Here is a 14,746-nt window from a genome sequence, read left to right as displayed (position 1 = left end):
ATTGCTCTGACTCATGGCACCGATGGATGTCGGTTCAACCGGTGCTGTAAATCTTCAGCCTTCTCCAACTCCAAACGCTTCTATATCAGTAAACTACTAATGCACCGACGCCTTCTTTTGCACCGTTGGTTTAACCGGTGCCTCTGTTATTTCTTCACCTGATTGCCATATCATCTCCTTATTGCACCGACGCCTCCCTTCTTATGCGCCAGTTCAACCGGTGCTACTGACTTGGTCGCAGTAGCAATTCTCCAATGCACCGCTCAGTTCATTTTTTATATCGTCGGTTCAACCGACGCATGTATTCATGCTGAGTCTTACCCAAATCATCGCTGCAGTCTATCTCTACATTTTCACTACAACTTGAATATCTTAACAGTGATTTGGACACCTTGATTATTTATTGGACTTCATGCATAAGATCTAAAAATCCTACAAATCTTGAGCTCACAAACTTGTTAGTCTTATTGACTATATTATCACACAATCATTAAAATCACAATTACGGTCTAATGGACCATATTGTTTATACTATTTATTAATTCCACGGTGTGTGTCCGTTAAAAGTTGAAAACCAGAGTGTCAACCCCCTCTCCCCCACGGTTGCTCGAGGTTTTTTTTTGCGTATGTTAAGAAACATGGTAACCAGATATCATCTTTATTTAGTTATGTAATGATGAAATATGAACATTAATTACACGTACTCCCTCCGTTCCAAATTGTAGGTTATTTTGGTAAATTTAGATGTATAATTTTTGTTATGTATCTAGATACAATAGTTTTCTAAGTGTATAGCAAAAATTATGCATCTAGATTTGCCAAAACAACATATATTTTGGAAGAATAGAGGGAGTATGTCCGTTTCACCAAATAGTCATGTTCATTTCCTGGAGGAATGCAGCATAGATGCATACATACATAAAGCTTGAGAATGAACACTCATGGTGTAGGGTCGAGGACAGAACAAATTATTCTCTGCTAGTCACATTCATGGACAAGATATATATTTTTTTAACTATCGTCCCTCACAACGTACGGTAGAAGTGGTAGCTACTGCTCCAACTTCAATCTCTCCAGGTGCTTCCTCCCATCAAGTTTTTCTGTGAAGTATTGCTTCAAGAAATCCTGGTAATTGGTTGATCCGTAACGCACTTCATCGCCTTCCATGAACTCTGGCAGAGGACCAACCACCATATCCTGGCAAGGATAGTGGAACAGTGCCACTGAAATTCGCTTTTTGGTTGGGTGTGTCACGGCCCTGTGCTCAACACTTGCGAATTTCCCATTGCTCAGGATCTGCAGCGAAAATGAAGGATACCATCAGCGATTCAGCACAGGAGACAACAGAAATATAGGCCTAGACTAGACTATATCTGGCAACTAATATAGCCAAGAATTCCCAGACGGTCATGATCAGATGACAGAAGCGCTGTGCTCTATTTATAGATATGAGCATTATTCAATATGCTGTTGGACCTTTTGACACGCATCATGATGCAGACATGTTTTGTTTTTTTTTTTTTGCGAAAGGATGCAGACATGATCTTAATTACGAACAAAACTTCTCAGGAGTCCACGTAAGCATCACCTACCTCAAGGACGTCGCCGACGTTGACGATGAAGGCGCCTTCGAGAGCCTTGACGGCGAACCACCTGCCGTCCTTCTTGACCTGCAGTCCCTGCACGTCGTGGTTCTGCTGCTGCAGCAGCGTCAGGCCACCCGCGTCGGTGTGCGCCGCCAGGCCCAGGACCCGGTCAGCTTGCTGCCGGCACGGCGGGTAGTAGTTCACCCTCATGCCCTGGGTCTGCCCTTCGAACGTGGCCCGCAGCGACGCCGGCTCGGCGCCCACGCCCCTGGCCATGAACTCCAGCAACCGATACGAGAGCTGCCTGGCCTCCGAGGAGTACACGTCTACAGAATGCCTGATGAATTCCATCGGATTTGAAATTTGAGATCAGCAAGACATAAGTAGCTTTGAACTCATTTTTGACATGGTTGGAACTTGGAAAAGATCACCTGAAGGATGCAGGGCGAGTAGGCCAGAACCGCAGGTCCCTGGACTCAGTTGGATGGACCTGGAGGTAGAGCATGTCTGCCCAGTCCAGCTTCTGGTCGTCAGACACGACGAAGGCCTGGCCATAGCCTTCGAGGCTGTCGGCTTGCTGTGCGCATTCCTTCTTGTCTTCGAGCGGCTGCTTGAAGAACTCGACCACGTCATTCATCAGGCTTCCGGTCACCTCCTCTGGGAGTCCATGGTTGACGAGCTGCAGTGCACAAATTATTCGTTCCATGGTTTGGTCATACTGCTTCCACAACTCTGAGCAAATGGACGGTGTACCAACCTGGAAGAAGCCCCAGTTCAGACACGCAGACGCCAGCTTGGCGCACTCCTCCGACGACGACTGCGGGTCCTGCAGCTTGCGGAGGTCGATGACCGGAATCGCGCGAGCACCGTCGTCGCCGGCGACGACCTCCTCGGAGCTGGGATCCTTGCTGAGGTACCTCTCGGGCACCTGCTGCTGGTCATCGACCCCGCCGTTCCAAGCCTCCGCGAGCACCTGCACGTTAGCCACCGGGAGAGACCCAGCTACTCTTGCTTCCGCCATTGGTATCCCTTCCGGAGCTCCGGCTGCCGCTCCTCCTCCACCTGCTTCGCCTGGAGTTTTTCAGAACTTGCTGGATGCTGATGGCGACGTTGAGTTATAAAATGTAGCGTTTGTTGATCCGCCAAAGCGGTTGTCCTCTTCCGTCGTCTTACATGTCAGTGACCCTATGACAAGCTATCCAGACGATGGCGATGTGGGGGAACGTGAAAGGAGCATCGGCCAAAGTGGTGGTCCTCTTCCGTTGTCTTCTGAATGTTGCTACCAGCGAATCAATTGTCTGGCTAATTGCTCGCGTGCCACTGGAATTTTTCAAAGTTTATTATCACGTGCGCGCCACTCATGTCTCGATGGTTTGTTGATGCAGAGAGGGCCAATCATTCTCGCGGTGGCGTAGAGGAAACCGTGAAAACTGGAATGGTTTACCCGAGGTTGTTGGCAGTAGACTCAGGCAATTTCTTTTCACCGAAAATCTCCAGCAGCTGCGCAGATCGTACACTGGCCAGTTTCAATCGAGTGAGTTCTCTAGTCTGGGTCGGAGCAATGATTGTGGTTATCAACATTCTAGAATGATACAATTTGCATTGGGACCTAGTGTTGCTGGGCCTTTATTAGTTGGTTAGTGGGGCTGCTTTTTGTTTTTTTCTTGTTTCTTTAGTTTTAGCTAGGTTGTTTGGATGCTTTCATGGAAATAAACTAGGTTTGTTTTGATGGGATGTGTGGAAGTGCATTTGGCTAAGGGCTGAAAGTTTTCGCTGTTACTTTTACTATTCTTGAGCTGAACTTTTTTTCTCTTGGACTAATTTTGTTGCAACTTAATTTTTGAAATATTTTATTATTATTTTAGATTTTACTTAGTTCATGATTTTTTTTTTGTTTTCCCTCTGCATTTTTTTTCTTGGTTTGGAACATTTCCCTTGATTCTCAAAGCCATTTGTATTTTGGATTGGACAATCTTTTCGAGCATAGAACATTTTTCCTATGTCTAGAACATGTTCTTATTAGTGCTAGAATGATTTCTACTTTTTACCAGAACATTTTTCATACTCAGAACTTTTTAGCTTACAAAATGTTTTATTTGTTTGGGACATTTTACTTTATAATACTTAGAAATTTAATTTCTATTTTTTACCAGAACATTTTGTTTCTATTTCATCTTTGCATACCAAAAATCTCCAACAGTTGCGCAGATACGATGGTCGGTTTCAATCAAAGTGAGTTCTCAAGTCTTCTGGGTCGAAGATAACATTAGCAATAAGTGTAGTTTTCAAGATTCTAGCATGTAGTAGAATTCAATCGGGTTCGGGCCTGGTGTTTCTGGGCCTACATTAGTTTGTTAGTGGGCCTGCTTTACGTTTTTTTCCTTGTTCCCTTTAGTTTTAGCTAGGTTGTGTTTTGATTGTTTTTTTTTTAAAAAAACTTAGTTCGTTTCGATGGGATGTGTGGAACTGTTTCAAGCTAAGGGCCGAATGTTTTCTCTGCCCTTTTACTATTTCTTGAGCTGAACATTTTTTTTGGATGCTTTTGTTGCTACTAATTTTTTTTGTAATATTTTAATTTATTTCTTACTCAAAATATTTTTTGTTTTTGATTGAAACATTTCTCTGAATATTTTTTTCCTTGGTTTGGAACATTTCCCTTTACTCTCAAAGCCTTTTACTCTCAAAGCCGTTCATATTTTGGATTGAACATTTTTTCCTCTCCGTTTGGAACATTTCCCTTGTTTCTCAAAGCCATCAAAGGAATCCACCCATCACAGTTAGGATTAACTGCTTTGAGTTAGGATTAGGCCGGATTACAGTTTCCTTTGCACAAACGGAGTGTCTAAACTCACGCATATATAGAAGTAATTCGCGAGTAGCTAGCCATCATCCTCCCAGGAAGTCTTGCGGACTACACATCTTACAGCACTCGAAACGGTCAGCGTATGTACTTAGAATCAACCTTTGAGTACTTGTGCTCTAGACGTTGCTTTTCTTATCATCTCCAGGGATTCGGCAAAATCATTCAGGAGGTCGTGAGAATCAAGAAACTGCGCGTCGTCCACGGCAAGTATGATCTTGATAGTGTCCATGTAACTTTGCCAATGTATAGTCAGCGCCTACAATGAAATAAAGTGTTACCATGACGTGTGGGGGTTTGGAGTTGTTTGTATTTCTTTAAACTTCTTCTTCCAGTAAAAGTTACGGCAAATCTCCTGCCGTTCCCTTAAAAAAATGACACGGCACAACTATACTGTAGAATTTGACTGCAATTTTCGGATTGGATTTTATTACTGAAGTCTGCAGATGAAATGATATTCAGATAAAAAAAATCTGCTTGTTCCGATCGAAGAACTTACCGATGGATGCCCAAAGTTGCTTGGCGCAATGTAGGCAACCGGGTGCCCGTAGAACTCTATGGGTTCGGCAGGGCCGATCATGTTGGAGAACAGCACGGTGGTGCCGGATATCATACGGTGGAAGAGACCAGTTGACACCTGCAGTTAACAGACTTTAGTAGTGCTGAACATATTTATATGTATGTATGTATGTATGTATAAATTTTGACTACAATTGTAAGTTTGTAACCCAAAAAAGGCGGCACATCTAAGATGGTTAGGTTCGCTGGAACGAACACGAGACATTATTAGTAGGCGGGGAATAGGAAGATGGTACCTCGATGCCGAAAAGTTTGGTGACCGTCTCAGCAATGACATGAGTGGCGATCGCTTCGAAGGAATGCTTCTTCCTGTCCACAGTCTTCTTCGCGTTGCGGACGTAGTCAAGAGGGTCATCGTGCTTCACGATCTCGAAGGGGAGCACAATGTAGCCAAGTCGGTTTCCCCATTTCAGGTCGTTGTGCTTATTACCAGACTCCATCATCTTAGCCAGTTGCTGCATGCGCAACACAGGAATTCAATTACTACTCCAAAAGGTAAATTTCAAATTTTCTTGAAGAAGTATAATATATCGGCTTACTTGTATACCAGACGTTGGTCTTAGGTTGACGAAAAGAACTGATCTGAAGCATGTGCTTCTGTTTGTGTCATTGTCATTCCCTGAGGGGTGTGTTCAATCGTTAGCCAACATTGTATTGGACACTTTTCGTAACATATTCTTACCACTATCTTAGAAGATGACGAAAATTTAAACCCGGATAGTTATGTTCCACTATTTACCTAGTTTTCGGAAGTGATACCGTGACAGAGCAGCAGATGTCACTCCAACTAGAACGTCATTTACCGTCTGCGTGCGTCAAAGGCATGCATGGAAACAGATAAAAAAACTGTCAGAGAGCACGCCTTGCTAGCCATTCAGTAGTCGTAGTGTAAAAGAAGAGGCTTGAAGATGAAGTATGGTGGTGTTGCGTACGCAGCCCAGAGCGTGCTTGACGAGCTTGACGTCGTCGAGGCTGAGGGTGCGCATGACGAAGCGCTTGCGCCGGGACTCGACGCCCTTCACCCCCGTGAACAGCGTCGGCGGGTCGCGCACGAGCTGCAGCGCCATGGCGACGAAGCGCGCCACGTCGACGGCGGTGTGCCAGGCGAGCAGGGCCCACGACAGGGCCCAGGCGGCGAGCGCCAGGACGCCCGCAGACCACGCCGGCCGCGGCGGGGCGCCGTAGACGGGGCGCGCCCTGCGCCGCGCGCCCGGGGCGGACGACGGCATGGCCGGCGGGGCCTTGGGGTCCGCGGCGCTCCGCGTGCACGCCAGGAGGAGGGAGACCAGCGACGCGCCGTCGCCGAGCGCGTGGTGGATGCGGAAGGCCACCGCCGACGCGGCCTCCGAGGTCGGGAAGTCCAGGACGTGGAGCTCCCAGAGCGGCCGCGACTGGTCCATGGGCAGCGTGGACAGCGAAGCCACGTAGTCCTCCAGGGCCCTGTCGGGGTCCGCCGAGACGGCGGCGCGGTCCAGGTCCGGCACGATGATGTGGTCGTCCAGGTTCACGACCGTCCGGACCCATCGCGGCTCCGGCCCGTCCATCACCTGCACGTCCAGGTTCACGTCATCAGGGCTCGCTCGTGCTCATGATTGGGCACCATTACTTTTGTTGGAGGCTTTCCAAAGTTTGGTTGCACACTTGCACTTGCACACCTGCATAAATCAACGGTATCTACCCAAGAACGGAGGGAGCGCAACGTACCCGGATGCTGCTGAAGCGGGGGTGGCGCACGAGGGTGACCTCGAGGCCGGCGCGGGCGGGGTGGAAATCGATGGGCGTGCCGAGGCCGACGACGGCGACGATGTAGAAGTCGTGGAACATGCGTGCCGTAGGGCTCAGGGGCTCGCCGCCGTCGTCGTCCGGCTCGCCGATGGCCCCATCTCGGCCGCGAGTGTCTATCGAAAGCGGCGGCGGCGGCAGAGCGAGGGGGCCGGCGGCGCCATGGGCACCCATCCTTGCTATGGCACCAGAGATTGTTACGCACAGTGAGTGTGTGTATGGGTGTGGAGGGCACCTGATGATCGCGGAGCTTATATTGGTGCAGAGCTGCAACTAACGCAGGATTACACAGTACACTCATTGTACTAATTCATTCATGGCAAGCTAGCATCAGGTGGTTGGCAAGCTGCACACCAGCATCCGCGGCATGCAATGCAACCCGAATGGAAATGTTTAGCCAACCGCTCGAAAGCCATCAGAGATTCAAAGATCGGGCACGGTGCTTCAATTCGCTGGCTGGAAACAAGAGGGCCCCGTTTGGATCGTCCTAGCTGGCTTCCTCCTGTTCCTATGGGCATACCGGGCTTGCTTGCGAGGAAGAAGAGTTTAAGTTTAACACAAACATTTTTGTGTCGGCGGCAGACTAAATTCATTGAGTTCGGTGGTTAGTTTCTTCATCAATTGGTTAGAGGTTGGATGAGTGGAGTTGCTACAGAAGGCGCGCGCGCCTTCAATTCTGCATGCTTGCATCCATGTGCGTATGTCTCTCTTAGTCATGGCCAGGTTCAGACAGCTGCTGACTCTTATCATACTTACTCGTTTGTTTTTTCAGATAAATCATCTAGAAATAGGTACGAGATTGGACATGCAGCTGAGTCACTGGCCATAGTTAGGTTCAACGAAAAAGGTGGTGTGTCTTCATGTAACAATAATAATCCTCTACAATGCATCTCCATGTCATTAATAAACAAGTCTAAATACAATGTACACGGTCTCTACGTAGCTTGAGAGACCAAGTTAAAATGTGCCTTGATCCATCATGATGTGTCGAGGGATTGACGATTTTGTTAAAGGTTTGAAGCTTTCAGCATTGCATAAGCATGCATATTTCAGTTGAGTAGTCCATGATTATTATTGTTATCGCTTAATTAGATGGAGTTGATGAGTTGAGAATGGGAGATAAACATATCTCTTGACCCCTGATGTTTGTAGGCCCAGGGTGCGGGTGCGGCCTGGCAATAGGTGGCAACCAGAGACCACTGGGTGAGTGGGGACCTGGCAATAGGTTCTTCATGCACCAGTGGTCTCTGGTTGCTAAACATCATCATAAACTTACTTTTCCAAAATCAAAGATATTTATTCTAAGTCAATTTTTTCTAATTTCAGGTAAGTTTATAAAAAATAATTGTAATATCAACTATATTAAAGAAATGTACTATTAATTAAAATCATCTATGTGTAAGTGTTGGTGTAATTTTTCTATAAATTTGATCAAGATTAATCTTCGACTCAGGCTAAAACTAAAACCACTTACATATCGAAACGCGCATGGAGTATCAGGGATGAGGCAGCTGGGGAAGCTGCACGTCGGCATCAACTGCATTTGATCATGCACGTTTGTACCAGGGAGCACTCGCATGAAAGGTTCACATCCTTGCCATTAAGCGCATCCGATATATCCATCCACACCGCGAGGTACTACCAATTAGTGATGGTTTCGATCACTGACCACACAGGAAGATGAGGGCCCTCCTTGACCATCGTACAGTTCGTTGTTCTGACACTTGCACTCAACCTCCCGCGCCACACCGGCCCTGGGATTACTCGACGTGACCTAGCTTCCAATGGCCGAGTGCCAGAGCGGATACGGTGCCGTGCCGTAGAAAGAAATTTGGGGAAGATATCGAACAAACAGTTGAGAGAGAGGACGGCCTAGAGGTAGTCTTGAGAGACGTAGTACTGTGGCGAGTTGGACGATGAGATGACAATTTATTTTTTTTTGGAGGGGACTACGGCAAGCGAGCAAGGGCACTGCGTAAAAAGCGAAATTAGGTAACGTGCGAAGTTGTTGCATACAAAAATTTTGTGAATTTACACTGACGTAGTAGCTAACATGTACAGATTGGTTTTGGTTGGAAGGGGTAAAGACGTAAGTGAATGGTTTCAAGAGTTCGAGGGCATTAGATGTCTGGTACTGTAATCCAAGTTTGGATTCTGGATTTTTGACAATAATTTACGGCTGGGTGTGTGTAAACTGGATTTTTGCCCTTTTTAAATTCAGCTGCTGGTGTTGGGTGCTTTTCAGGAATTCATCGATGATGCTGACACTGTATATATAGTACTGAGGTAGGCTAATCTGCCAAGGCTATCCCCGTCTATTTTCTTAAAAGACGATGATGCTCACATATTATAGGTGTGGCATATAGCGCGCTATCATTTCATCAAGAATATACCCTGACTTGCAAGCTGTAATTTTTGTTTACCTTCGTGCTATTCCTCACCTTATTTTCTCTTCTACATAATGTCGAGTATAGCAGGTTCATATCGAAAAATTAAGGTAGAGACGTAGAGCAGCAGGTCTCAGTGTAAATTTTTCTTAAATGTGACCAAAATCATGGCAAGCCAAATTATGGGCATGTCAAATTGTAGGCATTATTGCTAAATTGTGGGCAAGAAATTTAGGTACTCATTTGGTTTAATGCCAAAATATGACAACCAATATTTTTCCTTACAATTGTAAGGTTTAAGAAGTTTCTAATAACTTGCTAAGGTTTTGATCACAAATATTGAAGTGACCACTTCTTAGACATAAATAAATTGATAGCCAAATTTTATTGGTATGCCTTTATTTTGGTTGGGCAAAAATTGGATCCCAACCAATCAGACCCTGTGTTCCAGTTTTTGCATGATGAAGCAAAAAAAAAAAAATATAACCCTCAAGAGGAGGAAGAAGAAGAAATGCAATGGATAACAACAACCCTCGTCCATATAAAAAACACTGGAACCAAATATTTTTTTCAATCTAGTAGTAGCTACTGCTCTAGCAGTCTAGCTTCAGTCTCTCCAGGTGCTTCCTCCCATCGAGCTGCGCCGTGAAGTACTGCGTCAAGAAATCCCGGTAGCTCGTCGGCCCGTACCGCGCTCCGCCGCCTTTCTTCACCAGCTCCGGCAGAGGGCAGAGCATCCGGTCCTGGTACGGGTAGTGGAACAGCGCCACCGAGATACGCTCTCTGGTCGGGTGTATCACGGCCCTGTGCTCGACGCTTCTAAACAATCCATTGCTCACGATCTGCAAACACCGTACCGAATGGCATTCAGATTTCAGAAGCAGCCCGTCAGCATCGATCTGTTGCGGCGATTGCGGATCTAGCCAGGTACCTCCAGCGCGTCGGCGACGTTGACGACGAAGGCGCCGTCGAGGGCTCGCACGGCGAACCACCTGCCGTCCTTCTTGACCTGCAGTCCCTGCACGTCGCCGTGGCTCATCTGCAGCAGCAGCGTCAGGCCGTTCGGGTCGGTGTGCGGCGGCAGGCCCACCACCCGGTCCGCCGCCGGCCGGCACGGCGGGTAGTAGTTCACCCTCATGCCCTGGGCCTGCCCCTCGAACACGCCTCGCAGCGACGCGGGATCGGCGCCGACGCCCTTGGCCATGAACTCCAGCAGGCGGTACGCCAGCTGCCTGGCCTCCGAGGAGTACACGTCTACTGAATGCCTGAAGAATTCAGATCAAAATAAACTGAGATGAGGCTATGAAGTTGACTGAATTTTAAATTGAGATGAGGCTATATGTGAAGTTTTTACCATTAATTCAGACAAAAAATAACTTTCAACTCTTTTTTTTTTGACAAGGTTGGATCACCTGAAGGAATCCGGGCGTGTCGGCCAGAACCGCATGTCCCTGGACTCGCTTGGATGGACCTGGAGGTAGAGCATGTCCGCCCAGTCCAGCTTCTGGTCGTCGGACACGACGAAGGCCTGGCCGTAGCCTTCGAGGCTGTCAGCTTGCTGCGAGCATTCCTTCTTGGCTTCCAGCGGCTGCTCGAAGAACCCGGCCACGTCGCTCATCAGGTTCCGGATCACCTCATCCGGAACGCCATGGTTGATGAGCTGCACCTCATATATGGTTCACATACATTTGCTCCAATCATAAGCTTAAGGAAGGTCGGCTGCATACCTGGAAGAAGCCCCAGTCGTGGCATGCAGATGCCAGCTTGGCGCACTCCTCCTCCGATGACCGCGCGTCGAGCAACCTGCGGAGATCGATGACCGGGATCGCGCGAGCGCTGTCGTCGCCGGCGACGACCTCCTCGGCGCTGGGGTCCTTGCTGAGGTACCTCTCGGGCACCTTGCCATCAACCCCGTTATTGCAAGCCTCCGCGAGCTCCTGCACGTTGGCCACCGGGAGAGACCCGATGGTTCTTGCTTCCGCCATTGCTAGTAATTCCGATCCGTCCCCCGGAGAGCTTTAGCTGCTCCTCCTCCGCTGTGATCTGCCGAAGGGTCCTCTTCTCTTGTCTGCATGCCGTGATGATGCTGACGCAAGAGAGCCAAGGATACACGTGAAGCTGCGTGCGTTGCCTCTCCCTATCTAGCTTCGGATTCTTCCACAAGCCCGATCGACATGTGAGGTGAAGCACACGCGTACGTACATGACCACACACGCGTACTTGACTGTGCTCCATTCAGCTCAGCTGCCTCGAATCAGGACATTCAGGAGGCGGCTGCGTTGTCCGAAGTGCGGGCCGGCTTTCGTGGGCCCGTGCCACACCATGAGGAATGATGGGCCGTGAGGAGATGCACCCGGGCCGAGAGAGAACATTTTGAGGGGATCTTTGAATTAAGAGGAAATGCGAGAATATTTTCTAGTTGAGAAGAACATCAAATAAGCTGATCTTTGAATCAGGAGGCGGCTGCGTTGTCCGAAGTTTTATAAGAGTACTCAGATAATTCTTCAGAGATCCAAACACCTAAAGGTAGTTTGCAACAAAGTTTTCTGGATTTTAAAAAAAGCTAGGTTGTTACAATTAGGCGCCTATAATTTGAATTGCCTTTGGCGCATATGTGTATATGCATGTGCAATGCCTGCAATCCAACAATTAATTAGTATTATTTTTTATGAGATACAGTAGAGACGATCAAATACAATACAAAGTAACTCTGCTTCTACGAGCACCTCCGTCCGAGGTACTGGGCTGGCGGAGGCGGCATGAGCGTCACGTTGTCCACCATGGTCCTTAAAATCGCGATGTGGTCCGATTTTACGTCTTGACTCGGGGCCTTGATTCTACGTTCCATTCCGTAGAATCCACATTTCTACAATTTATTCGTTGCAAAATAGGTATATTGGTCCCTCAATTTTGATCTGAGGGTCAATTTCATCTCTCAACTTTCAAATTGCCCAATATAGTCTCTCAATTTTTGATTTTGGATCAAACTCATCCTTATGTTGATATTATATACTCCATAATAACATAATTATACTCCATAATAACATAATTATACTCCATAATAATATAAGATTTATGCAAAAAGTCCTTTTACCATTGGCTCCTTCCCCTTTAAATTCTGCAACAATTTATTTTTTACTAAGAAATATTTAACCAATGCAAGTCACACAGTACGGTGGCATCTATGCATTTAAAAGATGAATATCATGAGTATTTAATTTAGAACATAGAAGTTTACTTACCCATGCATCGTATTTTATTGCGGACGCATAGAGAGTAAAATTAGACCTACTTCTTGAATAAGTGTACCATTATATAAAATATTTATCCATGCATCGCGTTGTATTGCGGACGCATATACTTGTTGCATAATTGTACCATCATATAAAATATTTTGGAAAGTTAATATTTCGGAAAGTTAAGCGAACATGATACAAATATTGGAAAATGAGGAGGGGGAGAATGAGCCAAGGGTAAAATAGACTTTTTGTATTTATTTCATGTTATTATGGAGTATAATATCAGCATAAGGACGAGTTTGATCCTAAAATGAAAGTTGAGGGACTATATTGGTCAATTTAAAAGTTGAGGGAATATATTGGCCAATTTAAAAGTTGAGGGACGAAGTTGACCCTCGTATCAAAGTTGAGGGACCAACATACCTATTTTACCTTATTCGTTCAAGATCTTATGATTTCGTTCTTACCTAAAGATCACCAATTTGATCTAAAATCTACGATTTTAACAACCTTACAGTCTGGATATGAAAAATATTTTGAGTCGAGAACTCGAATCTAGACGTGGAAACTCCACCGCAAGAAACCTAATCAAATGAGATACGCTCGTTAATATCATTTCTATTTTAAAACACCAACACATGTGTGTGTTATATATGGTAAATAAATCAGTGTCTAGCAGACGGCCGTTAACATTGCATGTAGTAGAAAAATTTTGCAGGGACTACATTATCCTTCAAAACTACTGGACAGCCAACATTGCAACCACAAATATGTAGATCAAAACACACACCACAAGTAGTAACTACCGTACCTAATATATCGCCTACGTGAACAAAATGACCAAGTATGTAATCGTAAAAGAAACACGGACGCCGCACGTGCCCGCAGTTAACGAAACTCCGGCCACGAGCAGCGGATGGCCGGCGACATGGGGCAAGCTAGCTAGACGCCGCCGCAGCGGTAGGTGATCTTGCACGTCCTGCCCACCCTGACCACGTACGTGTGCTGCGGCTTGACGAGGAACGGCGGCAGCCGCAGCAGCGCCTCGCAGACGCAGTCCTTCTGCACCTCCTTGAGCCACCGGCAGCAGTCGCGGTACGCTCGGAGCTCCTCGTCGTGGTGGTCGTCATCATCGTCGTCGTCGTCGTCATCATCATCGTCGTCGTGGTCATCGTCGTGGTCGGGATCGTCGGTGTCGTGGTGGTGAGCGTCGTCGTCGTCCTCATGCTCCTCGTCGTCGTGATCGGGGTCGTCGGCGTCGTGGTGGTGGTCATCGCCGCCGCTGTGGTCATCGTCGTGGTCGGGATCATCCGTGTCGTGTTGGTCGTCGCCGTCCCGCAGGCGGCCGCGTCCCCGGCCGCGCCTGCGCCCGTGCCCGCCACGGGTGCGGTTGCCGTGGTGGTGGCCGCCGGTGCGGTTCACGGCGACGGCGGCGGCGCCGTGCTGGCTGCCGTTAACGTTGCTGCTCGCCATCAAGGCCGAGAGGCTGATCGCCGCCGCGCGGTGGCCGCGACGACGGCGGTCGCGGTCACGACGACGCTCGTCGTCTTCGTGGTCATCGTCCTCTTCATCGTCGTCGTCGTCGTCGTCGTCGTGGTGGTGATGCTCGTCGGGAGGGCTCGGCGGCAGGATGGAGCACGCCTGGCTGGCGATGGCGAACTGGCTGATGCAGAACGCCTTGGCGCCCTTGGGCGGCTGCGCCACGGCGACGGGCGCGAGGAGGGACGGGAGGAGGAGGAGGGCGGCGGCGAGCACCGCGGCGTGCGCCGCCGAGGCCGCCATCTCTGGCCTAGCGCGCAGCTGCTGCTACTCGGCGCCGTTGTGGCCTGGCCTCTCTAGCTCGCTGGCGGCGTGCGACATGTTTATATATATATAAAGATGCCCGTTATTTCAGGTAGTAGTTGGGTCAGCCCCTGCACGGTCTGGATTAGGTTCTTCGTGCACAACTAGACGAGTAGGAGTGGCCGGGGTCATCGGTGCATGGTCTGAATTAGGTGCTTCATGCCGGTGGCATGCATCAAGCCAGGGCCACCACCTTGTTCAGCCATGGCCACCTTGTTTACATGCATGCTAGCAGCACTGGTAGCTGGTGAGAGATTAGTGGCTCTTTGGTCATGCATGCAACTCAATTGTTTTTGAATTCTGGTATTCTAGGGCTTTGTAATAACTAATAACAGATTTGCTAGTCTACTCAGACAACCTACTAAGGTCAAAGCTGGCATTGCATGTCGGCTCTTGGAATCTCCTGATTGACTTATATCAGTTTACTTGGGCATTGAACTTAAAACAGTCTACTTGACCTAATTAGTGGAT

The 14,746-nt window shown here is 47.9% G+C and overlaps 4 protein-coding genes across 4 annotated transcripts; all 4 read right to left on the bottom strand.

Moving 5' to 3' along the window:
- Positions 1-861: 861 nt before the first annotated feature.
- Positions 862-2,813, bottom strand: LOC112876617 (S-norcoclaurine synthase 1-like). Its single transcript, XM_025940760.1, has 4 exons — positions 2,344-2,813; positions 2,018-2,265; positions 1,593-1,923; positions 862-1,296 (listed from the first exon to the last, which is right to left on the bottom strand). Exons 1-4 carry the CDS (start codon positions 2,605-2,607, stop codon positions 1,051-1,053), a joined length of 1,089 nt encoding a protein of 362 aa, XP_025796545.1. The 5' UTR covers positions 2,608-2,813; the 3' UTR covers positions 862-1,050.
- Positions 2,814-4,279: 1,466 nt separating this feature from the next.
- On the bottom strand, positions 4,280-7,016 carry LOC112876240 (O-acyltransferase WSD1-like). Its single transcript, XM_025940307.1, has 7 exons — positions 6,730-7,016; positions 5,958-6,572; positions 5,765-5,831; positions 5,565-5,644; positions 5,262-5,480; positions 4,946-5,083; positions 4,280-4,705 (listed from the first exon to the last, which is right to left on the bottom strand). The coding sequence occupies exons 1-7, from the start codon at positions 6,979-6,981 to the stop codon at positions 4,544-4,546; spliced, it is 1,533 nt and encodes a 510-aa protein (XP_025796092.1). The 5' UTR covers positions 6,982-7,016; the 3' UTR covers positions 4,280-4,543.
- A 2,672-nt stretch (positions 7,017-9,688) lies between these two features.
- Positions 9,689-11,305, bottom strand: LOC112873682 (S-norcoclaurine synthase 1-like). The gene is made up of 4 exons (XM_025936693.1): positions 10,922-11,305; positions 10,607-10,854; positions 10,126-10,459; positions 9,689-10,036 (listed from the first exon to the last, which is right to left on the bottom strand). Exons 1-4 carry the CDS (start codon positions 11,177-11,179, stop codon positions 9,788-9,790), a joined length of 1,089 nt encoding a protein of 362 aa, XP_025792478.1. The 5' UTR covers positions 11,180-11,305; the 3' UTR covers positions 9,689-9,787.
- A 2,070-nt stretch (positions 11,306-13,375) lies between these two features.
- LOC112878010 (sarcoplasmic reticulum histidine-rich calcium-binding protein-like) lies at positions 13,376-14,497 on the bottom strand. The gene has a single exon (XM_025942392.1). The coding sequence runs from the start codon at positions 14,213-14,215 to the stop codon at positions 13,376-13,378; it is 840 nt and encodes a 279-aa protein (XP_025798177.1). The 5' UTR covers positions 14,216-14,497.
- Positions 14,498-14,746: the final 249 nt, after the last annotated feature.

This window comes from Panicum hallii, chromosome 9 (assembly GCF_002211085.1).
Source record: "Panicum hallii strain FIL2 chromosome 9, PHallii_v3.1, whole genome shotgun sequence".
Lineage (NCBI taxonomy): Eukaryota > Viridiplantae > Streptophyta > Magnoliopsida > Poales > Poaceae > Panicum > Panicum hallii.
The sequence above is the reverse complement of the archived record's forward strand: the minus strand, read 5'-3'. Positions and strand labels throughout refer to the sequence as shown.

Excerpts from the sequence above, each read along its gene's own strand:
- LOC112876617 (XM_025940760.1), bottom strand. The coding sequence starts at position 2,607 with ATGGCGGAAGCAAGAGTAGCTGGGTCTCTCCCGGTGGCTAACGTGCAG. Across the intron at positions 2,266-2,343 it reads TGAACTGGGGCTTCTTCCAG|CTCGTCAACCATGGACTCCC; the intron begins GTTGGTACACCG and ends TGTGCACTGCAG. Across the intron at positions 1,924-2,017 it reads ACTCGCCCTGCATCCTTCAG|GCATTCTGTAGACGTGTACT; the intron begins GTGATCTTTTCC and ends GGAATTCATCAG.
- LOC112876240 (XM_025940307.1), bottom strand. The coding sequence starts at position 6,981 with ATGGGTGCCCATGGCGCCGCCGGCCCCCTCGCTCTGCCGCCGCCGCCG. Across the intron at positions 5,832-5,957 it reads TCAAGCACGCTCTGGGCTGC|ACGGTAAATGACGTTCTAGT; the intron begins GTACGCAACACC and ends TGACGCACGCAG. Across the intron at positions 5,645-5,764 it reads GTATCACTTCCGAAAACTAG|GGAATGACAATGACACAAAC; the intron begins GTAAATAGTGGA and ends CACACCCCTCAG.
- LOC112873682 (XM_025936693.1), bottom strand. The coding sequence starts at position 11,179 with ATGGCGGAAGCAAGAACCATCGGGTCTCTCCCGGTGGCCAACGTGCAG. Across the intron at positions 10,855-10,921 it reads ACGACTGGGGCTTCTTCCAG|CTCATCAACCATGGCGTTCC; the intron begins GTATGCAGCCGA and ends TATGAGGTGCAG. Across the intron at positions 10,037-10,125 it reads ACGTCGCCGACGCGCTGGAG|ATCGTGAGCAATGGATTGTT; the intron begins GTACCTGGCTAG and ends CGGTGTTTGCAG.
- LOC112878010 (XM_025942392.1), bottom strand. The coding sequence starts at position 14,215 with ATGGCGGCCTCGGCGGCGCACGCCGCGGTGCTCGCCGCCGCCCTCCTC.